Raw genomic sequence first — 19,589 nt, 5'->3', positions numbered from 1 at the left:
ATATATATACACAGGGGCATAACTACCATTAGGCAAGGGGAGGCAGTAGTCTTGGGGCCCCACTGCATTGAGGGGCCCCCCAGAGGCACATCACATGACTCCCCACCCACCCGTGTTGCACCCCCTATGAATTATGTTACATCTCTTGGAGATCGGCAGGAGCAGAGAGTAAAAGAAACTCAATTCAATGTGAACTAGATATTCACCGTATTCATAATGGGGATGTGAGTGTGAGTGCACTATATATTGTGAAGTGTGTGTGTGTGTGTGTGTGTGTGTGTGTGTATCAGCGGGGGCCCCATTTTAAAATCTTGTCTCTGGGCCCCCTCCAACCTTGCTATGCCCCTGTATATACATATAGTGGGCAGGGGTTTGCGAAGAGAGTGGTTGTGAGGGAGGAAAGAGCCCCTTCAGGAAAAGAAGGCTGCCATTGTGTGAATTAGATGAGGGAATGAGATGAACAAGATCTGTTAACTCAGGAAGGGAGAGAGAGAGAAAGAAAAAGAAAAAGGAAAAAGAAGGGAGGGGAAGAAAGACAGAGGGGAAGAGCAAGAGAGAAAGAAAGAAGGGAGGGGAAAGAGAGAAAGAAAGAAGGATGAGGGACGGACCCAAGCCTATCAGCGGCCTTAGGGGAATGAGCAGCCATGGTGATGCCTATTGGCAGCAAGGAAGGGCCCAGTCAACCACTGCTGCTGTTTGGGGCTACTGAGGCCATTGGCAGAGGAGGGAGGGAGGGAGGGAGGGAGGGAGGGAGGGAGGGAGGCACGCAAAAGACGGACCTGGGCCTGTCAGCGACCTGAGGGGAAGAAGCGGCTATGGCAGTGGCAGAAGCAAGGAAGTCAACCGCTGCTGCTCCTGATCCTGTGAGGAGGAGCAGGGCTCAGGTGAGGGTGGGGAGGTCTCTGGGGATAGGGGGCTGCAGCTTGGCCAATAGGTGCCAGCAATGCTGCAGCCGTGAACAAGAGGGGTAAGGGGGATGGAAGCAACCAGATGGAGGAAGAGGAGGAGTGCAGCTCAGGTGAGGGTGGAGAGATCTCTGAGGTGAGGGGGGTTGTGGCAGGGGATGAGGGGAGCAATCAAGTACTAGTACGCAGATGCTCTATGCAGGTTAAGCTAGTTCATATGATTTTACACAGTAAGCTTCTAAGAAACACATAGGAAGAGAGGCATTCAACTTAAAATGGATAGTTGACTAACTGCTAGAAAATTTGGTAAATGGCTATTTCATTTGAAAGAGTGATAGCTTGCAAATATCTTCCTGAAACTCCTGATTATCCCACTTTTTATTTTAAAAATGGCTTCCTTTGAAAACACATTGACATAGTTTTGTGTGTAATAAAGGGCTTTCCACACTGGTAAATATAGGAGTAGGCATCCTTGGCTTTCAAGCTGTTGAACTACAACCCACATCATCATTATTTATTATTATTATTTATTGAATTTTTATACCACCCCTCCCAATTTGGCCCAGGGCGGTTCACAAACAAAACAAAAACAATTAAAATCATTCAAGAACAAAAACAAAAATCTTAAAATACCATAAAACTATCAGTTAAAAAACAATTTTAAAACCCTAAAAAATCCAGTACATTAAAAAAACCCTACAACAATTTAAAAACCCTGGAAGGCCAGGCCAAACAGATAAGTCTTAATGGCTCTCCTAAAAGCCAATAAAGAGTTCAAATTATGGATTTCTGCAGGGAGCGCATTCCATAGCCCAGGAGCAGCTACAGAGAAGGACCACCTATGAGTCATCACCAGACGTACCAGTGGTAATTGGAGACAGACCTCCTCAGATGATCTTAACGTGTGGTGGGGATCATACAGAAGAAGGCGCTCTCTGAAGTAACCTGGACCTAAGCCATTTAGGGCTTTAAAGGTAATAACCAGCACTTTGTATTTTGCCCAGAAACATATTGGCAGCCAGTGCAACTGTTTCAAAACAGGTATAATATGGTCTCTCTGAGTTGCCCAGGAGACCAATCTGGCTGCCGCAGAAACTGAAGTTTCTGAACTATGTACAAAGGCAGCCCCACATAGAGCGCATTGCAGTAGTCAAGCTTGGAAGTTACTAGCTGATGCATCACTGTTTTGAGTCATCCTCTTCAAGGAATGGACGCAGCTGTCGAATCAGCCGAAGCTGATAGAAAGCATTCCTGGCCATGGCCTCCAACTGAGATACCAGGGTGAGGCCTGGCTCCTGTAGTACTCCCAAGCTGCGTACCTGCTCCTTCCGGGGAAGTGTAACCCCATCCAGCACAGGCAGATCTAACTCATCCCTCAGATTCTGAGCCCCTGCAATGAGCACCTCCATCTTGCTTGGATTCAGCTTCAATCTGTTATCCCTCATCCAGCCCATTACTGCCTGTAGGCAGGCATTTAGGGAATGAACAGCATTTCCTGATGATGCAGATGAAAAAGAGAAGTAGATTTGGGTGTCATCAGCATACTGATAACACCCAGCAGCAACACTCCTGATGACCTCACCCAGTGGTTTCATATAGATATTAAAAAGCATTGGTGACAGAATGGAGCCCTGAGGGACTCCATATAACAGCTCCCGTTTTGAGGAACAACTGTCACCAAGCTCCACCATCTGGAATCTGCCCAAGAGATAGGAGCAGAACCACTGCAAAGCAGTGCCTCCTATCCCCAATTCCCCCAGGCGACCCAGAAGGATACCATGGTTGATGGTATTGAATGCCGCTGAGAGATCCAAGAGAATCAACAGAGTCACACTCCCTCTCTTGATTCTCCGGTAAAGGTCATCCATCAGGCCGACCAAGGCTGTCTCAACCCCGTAGCTAAAGTCAGTTTGAAATGGGTCTAGATAATCAGTTTCCTCCAAAGCCACTTGGAGCTGGTCAGCCACCATCACCAGCCACAAGTGATTGCGGCTGGAGATGATGGGGGTTGTCAGCTGGGGAGCCAAAATTGCCTACCCCTTGACTATTGTAATGCATTCTACGTGGGGCTGCCTTTGTACATAGTTTGGAAACTACAACTGGTACAGAATGCGGCAGCCAGATTGGTCTCTGGGTTTACCCAAAAGGACCATATAACACTGATTTTGAAAGAACTGCACTGGCTGCCGATATGTTTCCGAACAAAATACAAAGTGCTGATGATTACCTATAAAGCCCTTAATGGCTTGGGTCCAGGGTACTTAAGAGAGCGCCTTCTCTGTCGCGAACACTGTCGCCTATTAATGTCATCTGGAAAGGTCCGGTTACGGCTGTCACCAACTTGTTTGGTGGCGACTTGGGACCGGGGCCTTCTTTGTGGCTGCCCTGGGGCTTCGGAATGCGCTCCCTGCTGAAATAAGAGCATCTCCTTCTCTGTTTGCTTTTAGGAAGACCCTGAAGATGTACCTGTTTCTCCAGGCTTTTAATTGAAATCTGAATTTTAATGTGTTTTTATTTATTGAGATTGTATCTGTTTTATGAATTTTAACTGTTTTATATTGTTTTATGTTTTAATTTGTACTGGAGATATCTATATCAGGCGGTAGAGAAATACAATTAATCAATCAAACAAACACCTGAAATCTTTGGAATAAAGTACAAGAGACACAGTTCAGCTATACAGTACTTAAATTCAATAAACAGGAGTATAGCATGATTGGAGGTAGTCCTGTGGCAAGATCTAAGGGAGCCCCCCACTGGATTGCCTTTGCTGCCACCCAGGGGTATAACTATAATTGAGCAGATGAATTCAAAGAACCCAGGCCCCACAGCTCCTGGGGGCCCCCCAGCTCCACCTCTCCCTATTTTCTTCATTATCTCCTTCACTCCAAGGCCCCACAAGAAAACGGGCCCCCGATCCCCTACTTACACCCCTGCTGCCAGCCCCAACACCTTCACCATAGCCACCTGCCCACCCCGCCCCCTTCACCACCCAGCCACATGTTTTGCTCTACTGCAGACTCCAATGATGACACTGAGCCATCACAGCCGCGCCAGGTTAGTCAGGCTGGGTTGTGCAAATGTCAGTGGGAACAAGCCACTACATTAAAGGGGCTGCCTGTTCTTGCTGGGGTCATAGGAACATGAATCAGACTGTTAGTCTATCTAGCTCAGTATTGTCTACACAGACACAAACTACAATACTTCTCCAAGGTTGCAGGCAAGAATCTCTCTCTCAGCCCTATCTTGGAGAAGCCAGGGAGGGAACTTGAAACCTTCTGCTCTTCCCAGAGTGGTTCCACCCCGAGAGGAATATCTTACAGTGCTCACACTTCTAGTCTCCCTTTCATATGCAATCAGGGTGGACCCTGCTTAGCTAAGGGGACAAGTCATGCTTGCTACCACAAGACCAGCTCTCCTCCCATGGTCAGGGCCTCAGAACCACTGTGGCTAGTGAAGCGCAACATCTGAGAGCAGCCAGCAGAAGCCCCAGTGTGTGGCAGAGGTGCAAGGGACGCAGCTGGTGGAACCCAGATGCCCACAGCCCCAGCCATTCCCCACCACTACTCTACTGTAGCCAGTGCATCCAATTCTGGATTATGGTCTTGGCATACATCAGTTAAAATGCCTCTCTATGCTTTAACCGGTGCACTGTTAATAACAACCCTGATTAGTTAAATCATTCTTTGAAACATTTCAGTCTAGTAATTCAACAACTGCAGAAATATTCATATAATGTTGCAGTCTTTATAGAATTCTTTCCAGAATTCAGTTTTAAGGGGCCAATAGTGTGTTGGGAAGGCCCCTTAAACACCCAGTTTTAAGGGGCCAATAGTGTGTTGGGAAGGTGTTGACTCATTGAAGTTCAACTAAGAAATGAGAAACAATGGACAAACTTCAGAGGTGCTGAATCTTACCTTCTCATCAAGATCATCATCACTTTCAAACATGTCCTCTTGGCCCAGCCGCCACTCATATTCCACATGAGCGCGCATGTTGAACTGGTCATTTTGAGCTTGCACTAACTGGAATACATAGAAGACCCAGCCTCAGTTCATGTTGTCTCTTCTTGTAGTTTGTAGGGCAAATTCCAAAAGCAGTGCTTAAACCTGCTGGAGGAGCATTGGCTATTTTCCATTAAGATCTTTTATTCCATTAAGATCTTTCCCCAGTGGGGAAATGGGAAGTATTAAAAGAGAGAGAAGGGATCTCCAGTGCTATAATCCCAACACATAGCTGCTCCTTAATGGCTCAGTAGGACTGGTTAGGAAACAGATACTGAATATTTCTGGATTTAAGCTGGCTGTTCTTCACACAAACAAGTGCCCTTAATATGGCAGAGCTAAACAAAGCCCTGGACGGGCAGCAGGGGACTTGTATTCCCTGGGCGCTTTCTAGATTTCACATTATCATAGTGCAGCCCTATCACAGTGTCACAATGGGTCACTTCCATATTGCCTGTGTTTTGACATCACAGCCCCTGTGTTGTGAGGAAGGTGCCGTTAATATTTCCACCTTCTCTCAGATTTTATTGCTGTGTCACAGACCTATAAAGTCACATCTGCATTGAAAAAGAATTGCTGTATTTGCCCATTGTAGGAGGCTTGCCCCCTTACAATGGATCTCTAATGCGATTTGAATTTGACACCACAAAATGTTGCACTTTACACCGCTTTCTGCTTTCTGTGGTGTAAGGCTCACAATCTGGAAAGTGCCCAGATGTCCCCCTGCAGCCTGTGTTCTGTTACTGTTTGCACTCCAATTCCTTGATAATTCACAAAGAATCATGTAGTTCATTTAAACAGTATAAATGTTGTGTGATCAGTGTAGAAAAAAGTCTTGCCTTACTCACTGTATCCCTGTTCCTTTTCAGAATTAAGATTCAGGAAATGAAAGCTCGCTCTCTCTATCTTGAGAGGTGAATGTGTAAATTGCTCTTGTGCATCCACACTGTGTATGTGGCTATGCACCTAACTAAATAATAATAATTTTGAAAGTTCCTGATATGCTCTGGGCCTTGGATGAAGAGCAGAGTGTGTACAATTTAAGGGCACTGTCTAATAGCCTTCCACAAGAATCACACCAAAAACATACACTTGTTGATTATAGCAATGCTGATCACACTTCTGGGGACTTGTTTCTGGTTTTGTGGGGTCCACTTTAATTTTAAGCTAGCTATGTAAACTTGAAAATCTGGTTCGACCAGAGGTTATGGAAACACACAAACAAACAAAATATAAAATGAGCACTTATAGCTCTACTCCAAATTTCTGAAAAAGATGTCTATACTAAGTCCTAGACATCTTACATAGGAACATAGGAAGCTGCCATATACAGAGTCAGACCATTGGTCTATCTCGCTCAGTATTGTCTTCACAGACTGGCAGCAGCTTCTCCAAGGTTGCAGGCAGGAATCTTTCTCAGCCCTATCTTGGAGATGCCAGGGAAGGAACTTGGAAGCTAGGTGCTTTTCCCAGAGCAGCTCCATCCCCAGAGGGGAATACCTTACAGTGCAAACACTTCTAGTCTCCCTTTCGTATGCAACCAGGTTGGACCCTGCTTAGCTTAAGGGGACAAGTTATGCTTGCTACCACAAGACCAGCTCTCTTCCTTAGTTTTGCCTTTTAACAGGAGATCAAAACTTGAGTACATCCAGATCACAGAATCCAGCTACTTCACAGTCCAAGGAACAAGCAACTTTATAGTGCCACCTCTTGTGGAGACAACTCTTCCATTCTTACCAGATCCTCACACATGGCATGATTCATTTGCCTAGCAACATCAAGGGCTGTTTCTCCAGCTTCATTAGCTGTTGAAAAATGACACAAACATGAGTAACACTGAGGGAGGGTGTTACATATTTTACTCCATTGATAATAATGTATGATACGGACAACTTCATTTTAAGCCTTGTCTTTGGGCCCAAGGGAGAAATTGATGTACTTGGGATCTCAGGGCTGGCCAGATAAGCAGTTGTGGTGAGGTGATTACCTCAAGCTGGGGATTGGGAGAGGTGGCAGGGGTGCACTGTGCCCACCAACCCTGCCTCACACCATGCCCCCCTTCAAAGACCCACCCTACTTCCACAACAGGTCAGTGCCACCAGCATTCTGCTTCCTTCTCTCTGGCTTTTGAAATCTAGCCCACCACTATACCCCTATCTAGTAGGGTTGCCATGTCCCCCAGAATTTAGGATAGCCCTCGGATTTTGGCTCCTCCACCCAGCTGCTAAATTCCACCATGATTTACACAGATTTCAAATGCACTGCCCGGATTGCCTGGATTTTACTCTGGATCATATCACATGGGGTGGGGGCAGAGAAGGAGGGGAAAGTAAACATATCTGTCAAATAAATAAATGCAAATTAATTGCCACATAATTTGTATAGTATGCAAATTAGGCCACCCGGATTTGGGAAGCTTGAATATGGCAACCCTACTATCTAGACTATCACTCGACTCCTCCACACTCTCTTCTGCTTAACCCTTTACCTTCCTAAAAGCCAGAGAGTGGGAGGAAGCGGCAGATCAATAGCAACAGGGGAAGGGAAGGGAGAGGAGGAGAAAAACTCCTACTACATTGGTGGGGGAGAGGAGGAGGAATGAGCTTCTCCCCCTCTGCAAGATGGGGAGAGGAATGGTGCATAGTATACTCTGCATGCTGTTGCATGGAGGAAAGCAGCATTTGGAGCACCTGTGTGAGCTGGTGAGGTGATGCTTTGTTAAACTGCCTCAGGTGTGGTTGGGGCTTGGACTGAGTCTGTGGTCCTAAATTTGAAAGTAATGCCATCACAATTAAATTTCTGTGGAATGTGGCTATAGGGGAGTCTTTTTCACATTCACAGTCTTGCACTTTTGCCCTCAGCAAGGTTGCTTCCACACTAGGGAGCTTTAGCGTGGAACAAGGCACTGTAGTGCTTTTCCATAACTGGTGGGAAGAAGAATTAAAATGGTGTTTCCACATAGCACTTTTCCCTCATAACAGCCCAGTAATGCCTGTTCCAATGAGCAAGCTCTTACTATATATTCACTCAGAAGTAAGTCCCACTGAGCTGTAAGGGTCCACTCTACAACTATCCTTTAGTTAGTAGCTTCCTCCTTGTTTCTTTCTTTTAAATCAGCTAATTAGCTGTTTCCTGTTCATTTGCTGTGGCTATGACAATCCCAAAGTGCCCTTAATTAGTCTGATCCTATTCTGGGGAATGGGGCAAGCTTAATTACTGCTTTCCCCTCTTAAGCCAGATCAATCTATCTATCTATATAATATACTAAGGCTGTACGTGGCAAGTCCAGCCGCTGCCACAGCCGTGACCAATGAGAACATGGGCCATGCTTGGAGGAGGAGGAAACACAGATAGGAAGCGGCCATGGCAGCAGCAGGGTGTGTGTGGAGTTCTGACACACGCAAGAGAAAAAAGCCGGGCAAGCAGAAGAAGGAAAGATCAGGCAAGTGGAGGTGGAAGCCAAGCAGGGGCAAGGAAGGCCAGGTGAGTGGGGGAAGGCTGAGGGCTTTCTATTGCCAAGTCTGAGACATTTGGGAGGCAAGGCACAAGTAAGGAGGTTTTGCTTGCTCCGCTGCCATCCCAGATGGCAGAGGGAAGTTTAAGGCGGCAGGGAGTGGGGGAAGGATAAGAGACAGGGAGAACTAGGGTGCAGATGTTATGTGTCGGGTTCAGCTAGTTGCTCATTATTATTTTTTAAATTTTTTTTTATATCACAGTTGCAAAATTTGTAGAAATAAGAAATAACTTTTCAAAAATCCTGTAAAAACTGAGTGAAAAAAGGATGTCAATTCTAGAACAAACCGCTAGTATGGAAAAGTTACTATGGGCAAAGTTTCCCAGAAAGTAACATGAAATGAGAGGAGAAACCCCTTTCTGACAATGTATAGAATGATCTACCTATGCTGTGCCTCAGAAGGATACCAAAACAGGGCAGGGATTATGTGGTTTACTGCTAGCAAATACACTGAAGCAGCTCATCAGGCAAGGCTCTGCAAAACACAGACCTACAACTATATTCGTCAAACTGCACAAAGTACTTAAGCAGTGTACTTGCACTTATACCACTGATGTCGGTGGGACTGACAAATGCAAGTAAATCTCTAAAAAGTGCTATAGCAGTGGTATAATCACAGCTAGAGAAGTACTGGGGGCCCCCACTCCCCACTGCAAGTTAAGCATCATCCACCTACACAAACACACATACACTGTGACACACACAGTATTTTTTAATACTGTGTGTGTTTAGTCCCCTGCTAACTGGGCAAAGAGGCACCTTTTTAAAGTGGTGATTCTCTTTATTACGCAGGGGGAGAGTAACTGGCCCTATCCACCCCCAGCACAGTACCTCCAGTGACTGTTGCTGGTGTGAGCCCTTTGTGGACAAGTATCCATCTTATTTATTTGTTATTTCTCTGTGTAAATAGCCCTGAGCCATTTTTGGAAGGGTGGTATAGAAATCGAATAAAATAAAATAAAAATAAACGAACACGTGGGTTCTTGAGGGCACAAACAGCAACTGAACTCACAAGAATGTAAGAATATAGATCGAAACATTTCAATACACAACTTAACATAGTCCCATCCCACATATTTCTTTCCTCATTCTTCTCTGTCTCTAAAGCACCTGGCACAGGTCACAATCAATCTCAACGCAGTGTAGGCCAGCCGCAACCACACCACCCAGGACAGATTAAAGAGGATTTGGGGGCCCCAAGGGGGTGTGGAGGCCCTGGACTTTGGCCCCGAAATCCAGGGGTAAGAGCGCCACTGGGTACCCATATAGGAAAAAACCAAATGATGAGCAAAAAGGAGGAAAATTAAAATATCAGAGGTACACAGATCACGTAGTGATACAGTGAAATGTACAGATAAGAATCTAAGGAACAAAGTCTGTCCCCTCCTAATTCAAGGAATCATTCCTGTTTGGTAGCCACTTACTGATACCAATCTTAGCTTTGGCTCGCAGAAGGAGTTTGATGCACTCAGATTTATTGTGACGGCTGCAGTAATGAAGAGGAGTGTTTCCCTTGGATGTCTGCTTCACCAGGCTTCCACTAGATGAGAGATCATCATCAGTTTCATTAGACAGCTTCATTTTGTAAGAGGGGCAAGTCAAGTTACCTGGTTTCCCTGGTTAAGTATTAAATATGGAGTAGAGCCAGTGGCTGATGTCCTGACTATAGCTGTGCCCATGAAGCAAAGGAAGCACATACACAGAGGTAAGCACCCTGCTTCTGAAGGGTGGGTGCTTGCATGCATGGGGTGTGTGGTTTTCCTTGAACACCCTTTCCCCCAGAAGTGCTTTGAGCAATGCACAGTTATATTCCTGAAGGCATAATGTCTCCTCACAGACAAAATGGTGTATGTTTTTAGAGTACTTCTGGGGGAAGAGGATATTGGCAAATATCCTCCCCCTCCCCCCGATTACCCATACTTCAGAGGTGGGGACACTACTGCTGTGCAAATGCTTTCTTTGCTTCAGAGGATGTTGGCCAGCGTCCACAAACAACTGCACCTTGCTAACATCCACACACTTCCAATAAGTATACATGCATCACAACATACAGTGGCCAAAAATTCTCTCCTTTAGAAACATAATTAGTAAATCTAAGGATGGCTGTGCAAGGGATTATGGGGTAAATATGAGTAACTGCTCCTATTCTATAGAATTAATAACTGCACAGAAGCAGGAGGCAGGGAGACCTGGGCCTTGCCACTTCTGCCAGAACTTCAAGCACAATAGCAGATGTCATCTGCTTCACTAGAATTAGATTTTTTTTTAAATCAGCTGAGGAAATAAGCCCTGCTATCAATAGGGCCATCAGTTCCCTTCAGTAGATAAGTTTAATTCCACCCACTCATCCACCCACACATAACCACCCATCGCTGATCCAGCTGTTTATATGCTACCTCTGTCAACAAGTTATATATTATGCTGAATCCATAGATTCTCTCTCTCTGGTGGTCTGGTTAGAGTTATGGGTTGGGATGCCTGCCTGGTACATAGCTGCTTGCCGTGCAAATGTGAAAAGTGGTGCTATTATGTCAGCCTTATCTGATACTGAAATACAGCGTGAAATTGGAATCACACACATATCCACCCATCGCTGATCCAGCTGTTTATATTATGCTGAATGCATAGATTCTCTCTCTCCCTCCCTCCCTCCCTCTCTCTCTCACTGTGGTGGTCTGGTTAGAGTTATGGGTTGGGATGCCTGCCTGGTACGTAGCCATGCAAATGTGAAAAGTGGTGCTATTATGTCAGCCTTATCTGATACTGAAATACAGCATGAAACTGGAATCACGCTGTAATTAGAATCACAAAATTGGAGGGGGGGGAGAGAGAGAGAGAGAAAGAATGTGCACGTGTGCACGCACACACACTCTCACATATTTATTTGTGTGTGAATTTTCCTTGTAGACAACTCCTCCGGGGGCAAATTCTCATTGAGATTGCAGTGCAAGGGAAAGAGCTAAACTCCCCCTCCCTTCACACCATATTCCCAATTCTGATTGTCCTGGTTATTTCCCCACCCCCCAATGATGAGCAGTGGGGTGGGGGGGCACTCACTGAGTCAAATTACACGCTCAATGTACTATGTAGTTTGGCCCATTATCTAATTACATAAGCACATAAATATACATATGAACAATTTTTCCCAAGAACAACACAACCATCTACTGTCAACAGTGTTTAGGGGTTGTCACTGTCTCAGAAGACAGAGCAGCAGTATATTACATGGCTTTCAGCCTGGAGCTGGTTCACACATGAATCTTCATCATAGCTGAATGACTGAAGCCCCAAAGGGACTTGCCCAAGTGCATGAACCATCATAGACAGGCTTCCATAGCACTTCTGATGTAATGCTTTTCAGTGGAGCTAGTTCTCACATCCAACTGAGAGCAATGAAAGATCCAGCAATGTACAAGCATTTGTGAACCGTCTGAAGAGCTAGAATGCAGTGAAGGAGTTCCAAGTCACCAAATTAGATTTCTGTTGAGATTATATTAGATTCTGATTAGATTGAACAATTTCAGAATTGTTCAAGGGTTTGGATGAAATGTTGCAGTGGAAGGGTACTACTGTAAAAGAAACAAAAAACCCACCACATAGTGGCTGAAGACAACCTTCAAAAAGGCAAAAGAGGTGAGGCTTCCTCAATCTAAGATGCCATTTTTTTCAGGACAATACAGAGGCCACTTTGTAGGGAATATATATAGGGAGCATGTCAAAGGCCCTTTCTTACTGAGTCAGAGAGAAAAGTCTTCAGTGCTATTAATCAAGAATCTCTCATTTGTTCTTGTCTTTTTTTTCGGGGGTGGGGGGGAATACAGTAGTAGGTCTTGCCTAATTTGATTTATCTTACAGGCCTGCAAAGTGAGCTTACCTGTTCTGCACCAGAAAATCAACAATATGCAAAGAGGTTCGGTCACATATTAGAACTGCCAGATGGAGAAGTGTTTCCCCAGGTTCCTTTAAACAAGAACAGACACATAGTGACTGTGCAATTCTTCCCCACCCAGGCTCGGACTGTCCCACAGGGCAACAGGGCATATTCCCGGTGCACCCCACCACACTCAGCAGCAATGAATACTCCCACCCTTAAATACCCATTCTCCTCAAAACCCGGCACCCTCCCCACATACATTCCATCGCCCTCTCGGTGCCTCCAGTCCGGCCCTGTCCAACGTCCCCTTGAAAATCAGAGAAATTCTAGCCATTGCTTACCTTTAGGAAAATGGGAAGCACTACTCTGGGAGTTCATCTAAACTAAACCACTCTCTGGAAACACTTCAGAGCAAAAGCTTCAGGCTCCTGAGTGACATTTTGCAATAACAGATTTCTTGCAGAAACTGAATGCAAAGCTACATGTTGTGCATTAAATGCCCCCCTCAAGCTGCTTTCTACCTCCAGTCAGGAAGAGTCTGCCATTCTTAACAAATGGCTGACTGGGCTAAGCAGCCCCTCTCTCTCACCCATCTTCTAATCAACCTTGGAGTCACCTGCTATTGCTTTCCCCTTAAAAAAAACAAAAACCTATCAGATAAAAGAATAATGAATTGAAATATTCCTGTTGGTGTGGGGTATTATCCCCAGAGAGATAAGTAATTACTTAAGTTGCCTCTGAAGAAGAGCCACTCATCAGGCAATATTGAATAAACTATTAATATCATTAATAGTTCTATTATCAGAACCTTTGGGAATTGCCCTCCCGCCCCCTTCTTCAGCTTCCTTACACTCACATACAGTAAGGCCGTTCTCACAACCAGCCCTACCTATATAGGACTGGGATAGCCCAGGTAGGGCTGGTCATGTGAAGCCCTGGGATCACTCCCAATCCCGCCGCTCCTCCCCTGGGTAGCCCTGATTGCAAAGCATGTACCTCCTACTTCATTTGATGGTCCTGTGGGTTGCCGTGCTGCCACCAGCCATCTTAATATTAATAGAGCTGGGGGGAAGGAGCAGCCAAGCATCACAGAGCTTTCCCAATGGACTGTGCTGCTTGCCCGGTGCATTGTGAGACTCCTGGTGACCCAGCTTCCTCCCCCACTCTTATTGCTGCTTGTCTCGCCACCACACTGCTATGGTGCATGGGCAGTGGAGCCCTAATTGGGCTCCCACAGTTGTGTGGGAGTGGGAAGGTAGCTTCCTGCCTTCCCTCAAGCTCCCTCTGCCTCATTTGGTTGTGTGCAGGACCTTAATGACTGGGGGAAATTGAATCAAAAGGAAGAACTGGAAATGGCTATGTTTCCTTATTATGAAAGCCGATGGCCTTAAAACAACAGTCAAATAATCAATAATATTGAGTTATTACAGGCTGGCAATTCACCTTAGTATATAATTCAGAAACCAGAGCCCTCTTGTTTATATGTGTATATTAAGCACACTATTAGGGCTAGTGTGCTTGTCTTTTCTCTAATTAATAAGAGCCTGAAGGCCCAATCCAGATTGGGACCATGCCACAGAAAATGGTGTTCTCAATCCTTTGCTCACACCATAGTCTCAGTCTAGATTGAGGCCACACATAGCTGCTATTTGGCTAGGAAATAAATTTATTATTTAACTTTCTGGATCAAGCCCTCCACAGTTCATTTTTGCTAGAGAAAAGTTAAGTATGACAGGCTTAATGGCAAGCTTAACGTATCATGCAGCATGGCTTCATTAAAGACTGTTCTATTAGCTCACTCACCTGGCTGGACTCCAAAATGGGCTCACTTAAATTCGCCTTTTCAGCATATGCCTGAAGCAAGACAAATACATCCTTCTCTCTGACAGCATCTTGCAAGTCTTTGAGCCTGGCAGCTGGGCTCCCAGTGATCCTCTGAGCGGCATACTTCCTATCTACGTACTTGGAAATGATGAAATCCTTCCGAAGGGTCCTGAAATTATTCAGGGCAAAGTAACTCAGAGAGGAAACCACAGATTCCAAGCAGCACAAATCCACCTCAATAAGTAGCAGCAGAAAAGCTGCTAACAATCAGCAGAAGTCCAAGCCCCAAGAAACCAGCAGAGGCCTGTTCGGTTTCTTTCCCCACCAAGCTGCTTTTTGCCTTAAATATATTTTCAAGTGTTTTGTCTTGCAAATTTCAAATGTAATTCAAAGACCATATATAGACCAATGACTCCAGCCAGAAAAAACCAAAGTAGTACATTTTTAGTGTTCTTGGTCTCTATAATCAGAATGTTTTTACCAGTTCACATGGCTAAGAAGGGTCTATGCTGTGGGGCTATGCTGTGTGCAAAACAGGGTTTCTGTTCTCATCTGGAGTGGGGTGGGTCAGGATAAAAAGTGAGATGCTTCCTATACACCTGTTTTTCTACACAGAAACGGGAATTCAGGAAGTCAGTGTCTGGACGAGCCCCAAGGCAGAATCCATTAGGTATCAACTTGCACCTAGAATGCACATTCTTTCTCATTTAACCCACATGATGAAGGTAATAATTGCCACATGTGGAAAAAGGAATGAAGTAGAGCCCTATTCACAAATTATGTTCCACACACATACAATTTATGTACCAAGTACAAATCTGTATTGTATGTACAGTTATTCACACTTGTTCAAAGCATGTACTTCCTATCTGTACCCTGCACTTGATGGAGCCTGTATCCAGATTCACTTTTTAAATGAATGAATTCACACAAAAACATGTACAGATATACAACACAATGTCTGAATTTGGCTTGCATATCTCTGTAAAGCTAGTTTGGCATAATCTACCTACTGTTGACAGGAAATACAAGATAGGAGATTATGCTGTTTTATGTTTATTTGTTATTTTCTCCCATTTATCTAATGATTCTGTACTTTACCTAACCCCTAATCCCTGCTAACTTGGCAAAGAGGCACCTTTTAACGTGGTGACTCTCTTTATTTAGCAGGGAGAGATTAACTGGCCCTATTCACCCCAGCACAGTACCTCCAGTGACTGTTGCTGGTGTCTATCTTATGTTTCTTTTTAGATTGTGAGCCCTTTGGGGACAGGGATCCATCTTATTGATGTATCATTTCTCTGTGTAAACTGCCCTGAGCCATTTTTGGAAGGGCGGTATAGAAAAAATCGAATAAATAATAATAATTTAGTATTTATTGTAAGGCCTTACATAGCTCTGACATAAAAGAAAAAGGTATATAATAATCTCAATTGCTTTTTGTTTAATCTTCATTTTTTTTCAGAATTACTAATTCTCATAATATAATCACTTCATGCACTGATTAAATAAGCCCTACAAATGTTTATGTCACAATAAATTAGGTGATCTCTCAGATGACACAATGCAATTATTTCTAATCTGACTTCAGGGATTATGACTTCATTTTTTTCCTTCCCTCTCCCCATAATCAAGAAAAGAAAGATTATTTACATAGTACTGTCAGCAGCAGGCTTTGGAGACGAACTGGGAAGATTGGCTTCTACAATGTCATTAAATCGTGCATTCCCAATATTCTTAGCCAACTGCAAAACAAATAAGATTAAGTTTAATACAGTGAAACAATTCACAGCAATGTGGGAACTGGGGTGGAGAAGGGCAAGTCAGAGTTGGGAACTTTTGAATTGTGGCAACGTTGATCAGCAGCTGTCCTACTAAACTTAAATTGTATAGGAAGGATAACGGAGGGAAGAAATCATGGACACCAATACTGGGTGAATAGGAGAGAAAAGGCCATGAAGGATGTACAAGTTAAGAGTGTCAGAATGCAAAAAAGGCCGGGGGTGGGATGAGTGAGTAAAGAGAAAAGTACAAGCCTTTGCAATTTCAAAGAACGTTGTCTCCAAAACTGACTTAACAAAGATGATAATTCAGCTGTATCAGGAAAGGGCAATACAGTCAGCAAAGAAGGGGGTCTTGTGGAATAAAGTCAGCTCCTTACAAGCAGTTCTGAAGTTGCCAGCTTGTCCAAGGCTAGTGACTGGATGCGGGAGTGGTGAACACCCATCTCTCTGTGAATCCCAGAGCATTCAATGCAGATCAGTATTCCAAAATTAATGGAGAGCCATGCAGGATCTGTGGAGTGAGAAAACATACTTGTTAGTGTCACCATCTTGGGGGATCATCTCAGGACATCTTCTCATTACCTGTGGTCATTCTCAAAACTGGCACTAGACTACAACCCAATTTCCCTTTCTTAAGAAACAATTAGCTTCAGGTTTTCAATAAGATTATAAAAACAAACAAAAAACATACAGCTAATACTATCAGAGAATATGAGAGAGAATAAATGAGGCTGAGCTTTGACACTGTGGTCAATGCAAGGTATGTAGGTCCACATAGGCCACGGTTGTATATACCCCTCCTTCATGTTTCATCAATGCAGGGGATATATAAAGCCAATACAAACAGCAGCACAGAACTCCATGTTCCTAATGCACAAACTACCCATTGTTCAAATATAAAATATTAGTTGGTGAGGCCTGCATTGACCGGGCAAAGTCATTTTGCATAGATTAAATTAAATTTGCATAGATTAAATTAAATCTATATTTAATAGAATTTACATAAATAATATAATTATATTTAAATATATATATTTGTATAAGTAATTGTATATTGGTCTATGACCATAATAAAGTTCTGTTCTGTTCTAAGTAATATCCCTTCATGTCTTTCTCTGCCTCCTTTGTAGAATATTTGTGCTTTGGATAGTTTTTCTTCTAGATAGAGAAAATTATATAATCTGCACATTTGAGCTCATTAACATGCTTTCTGGGTATTTTCATACCTATTAATTACCACATTAATCTAGGGATATCCTTGCCCCAGTCTTTAAGTAAGATGCCTAAATACTTCAATTTCATATGTGATTAAAATCTCCTTCTTTGTTTATGGATATTCACTTTGGCTTTTTGCCTTTTTTTTTTTTGGCCACAGTGAAGTACAGCAAAATCTGTTAATGTTCTTTTTGAGAGTAAAACAGATGGTAAAGTCTGGCTATATAAAGTTACAGTTCACAGTAGAACCTAGTTCCTGAAGTTTCTGGTGCATCCATAGTGACTGCAGAAGCTTTCCAAGTCAACAAGCTTTACTGCGAGTTCAAAGTTGTCCCCCAAAACCAATACAAACAGTGATTTTTTTAATGCAGGATATAAATCGGGCTATACTTTACATGCAATTAAAAACCTGAATTGTGTGTGAAGTGCTTCCCGTTTGCTCGCACGAACTTCGGCGTAAATTTGGCTGAGATGTGAACGCACACCTCCATTCTGGAGGAGATGTGAGCTAAAAGCCAGGAGTGAAAAATTTCCAGGTGTCCAGACTGGGGCCAGTTGGAGCAGTAAGACCTCAGACTGGGAAGCTGTTGGATGGTATAACATAGAAGATACTGGGTCTTGCTGCTAAAGTATAAAATATAAAGTCGATTTCGACTCCTGCCAACCACAGAGCCCTGTGGTTGTCTTTGGTAGAATACAGGAGGAGTTTATCATTGCCTCCTCCCACTCAGTATGAGATGATGCCTTTCAGCATGCTCCTATATCGCTGCTGCCCAATATAGGTGTTTCCCATAGTCTGGGAAACATACTAGCGGGGATTCGAACTGGTAACCTTCTGCTTGTTAGTCAAGAATTACCCTGCTGCGCCACTTAAGCTGAAATAAAGCTAACCAATAAAGCAAAGGATGGTGCTTGTATGTCATGCATGCTTGATATTTCTGCAGTTTAGGTACTAGGCATGTCTGTGTGCTGTTGTGTGCCAAGACTTTGTTCAGGGGCAAAATGGGGAGTAGCCACAATCCCCTTCAGTACCTGGTGCTGAGCAGTCACAGCACACGCTATTTCCTGGCATGCGCTTTATCTCCTCAATAATTGCTCCAGTCAGGTCCTCCATGCTGCACCCTTCCCTGCCTGGTGCCTGTTTGAATGCCACATTCAAGGCCTCTTCTTTGCTGTTGCTGAGCACAGATACCCATCTGCAATGAAGGCAGAAACAGTTGTCAGGTGGTTTCCTCACCCTTTCTGGAGATCTTGGCTTCAGCCCTGCTAGATCAGCTCTGTGTACAGCTGACTATACAGACTGCTGCACATGAAACCAAAGAAAAGCCATGAGCTATAACAGACCCTTCTCATGTGAGTCACTCCCTTAAGCTCAGAGATGTAAGGCAATAAATGAGCATGAGGCTGTTTCTGAGGAAGTACTTGACTCATAGGTGGGGGTTTAAAAATATATTTATTTAACTACGGTAATTTATAGCCCGCCTTTCAAATAATTATTTTTCTAGGGCAACTTATAATTAAATACATAAAACAATAACAGTGAAACAATTTGTAACAAACAACAAAATACAGTGGCTGGCATTCTGACTGATGCTGCAAAAGTCAATCATGCAAAGTGGCAGTGCAGCGTTTAGAAATCCGGAGTCCTGCTGCATGGATGGTCACACATGGGAAAGCAATTTTCACCTATCTCCCCTTCCCCCAGAAGTGCTCTGTGTCAGTGACACAGTGTCACCCAGAAATATGGCCCTGAAGGTCATACTTCCCACTTCTGATGGAAGGAGAGATCAGTGCAAATTGCATTGTGTGACTGTTTGCACAATAGGACACCGAACTGCTAAACGCTGCACTGCCACATTGCATGGAGCAGTTCTGCAGTATTAGACAGGATGTTAATCAATAAAGCAGCAGTATTCATAGCAGTAGTAACAGAGAAAAGCATTGATTTGATGTTAGCTGTTTTAAGTGCCTCCATATTTGAGAGGGAAAGTGTGTTAAACACTTTATATCAATAATCAAGTATTAAAAGGCCTGGGGAAATCATAGAAGTCTTCACCTGGTGCCAAAAAGATAATAGATAAAAGAAAATGTAGGTAGGGCTGTGAAGATCCTTTCCCTAGTTGCCACTTGCCGCTCCCTAGCTTGTGTGGGCAGCTGAAGGAGGGCCTATGAAGATGATCTTAGTTTATAGATGGGCTGGTGAGGAGTCAGACCTCACCTGAATCACAGACCCCATGGCAACAGAGGGATGCATGCATACATCGTCTATGGAAAAGCCTCTCCAGTGAGGCTCACCCAATGTCATCTCTTTGTTCTTTTAGACACCACCTGAAGACCTTTCTGTTCACTCAGGCTTTTACAAAAATGATTTTTAAAAAATCTTTTGTACTGTATTTTGTATTTTCTATTGTAACTTGCTTGTTTTATGTTATGTGTTTTAATTAGATGTTTTATTGTGTTGTGAGCGGC

The 19,589-nt window shown here is 43.8% G+C and overlaps 1 protein-coding gene across 1 annotated transcript in view; it reads right to left on the bottom strand.

Moving 5' to 3' along the window:
• LOC128322440 (arf-GAP with SH3 domain, ANK repeat and PH domain-containing protein 2-like) overlaps positions 1-19,589 on the bottom strand; it is a 62,330-nt gene that overhangs the window by 16,874 nt on the left and 25,867 nt on the right. Inside the window, exons 14-21 of the mRNA XM_053243656.1 lie at positions 18,153-18,316; positions 16,283-16,416; positions 15,775-15,866; positions 14,101-14,290; positions 12,298-12,383; positions 9,848-9,963; positions 6,647-6,714; positions 4,823-4,930 (exon numbers count right to left, since the gene is read on the bottom strand). Of these exons, the coding sequence (XP_053099631.1) occupies positions 4,823-4,930; positions 6,647-6,714; positions 9,848-9,963; positions 12,298-12,383; positions 14,101-14,290; positions 15,775-15,866; positions 16,283-16,416; positions 18,153-18,316 (958 nt within the window). The remainder of the gene's footprint in view (positions 1-4,822; positions 4,931-6,646; positions 6,715-9,847; positions 9,964-12,297; positions 12,384-14,100; positions 14,291-15,774; positions 15,867-16,282; positions 16,417-18,152; positions 18,317-19,589) is intronic.

The sequence above is a fragment of the Hemicordylus capensis genome, chromosome 4, assembly GCF_027244095.1.
Source record: "Hemicordylus capensis ecotype Gifberg chromosome 4, rHemCap1.1.pri, whole genome shotgun sequence".
Classification (NCBI taxonomy): domain Eukaryota; kingdom Metazoa; phylum Chordata; class Lepidosauria; order Squamata; family Cordylidae; genus Hemicordylus; species Hemicordylus capensis.
The sequence above is the reverse complement of the archived record's forward strand: the minus strand, read 5'-3'. Positions and strand labels throughout refer to the sequence as shown.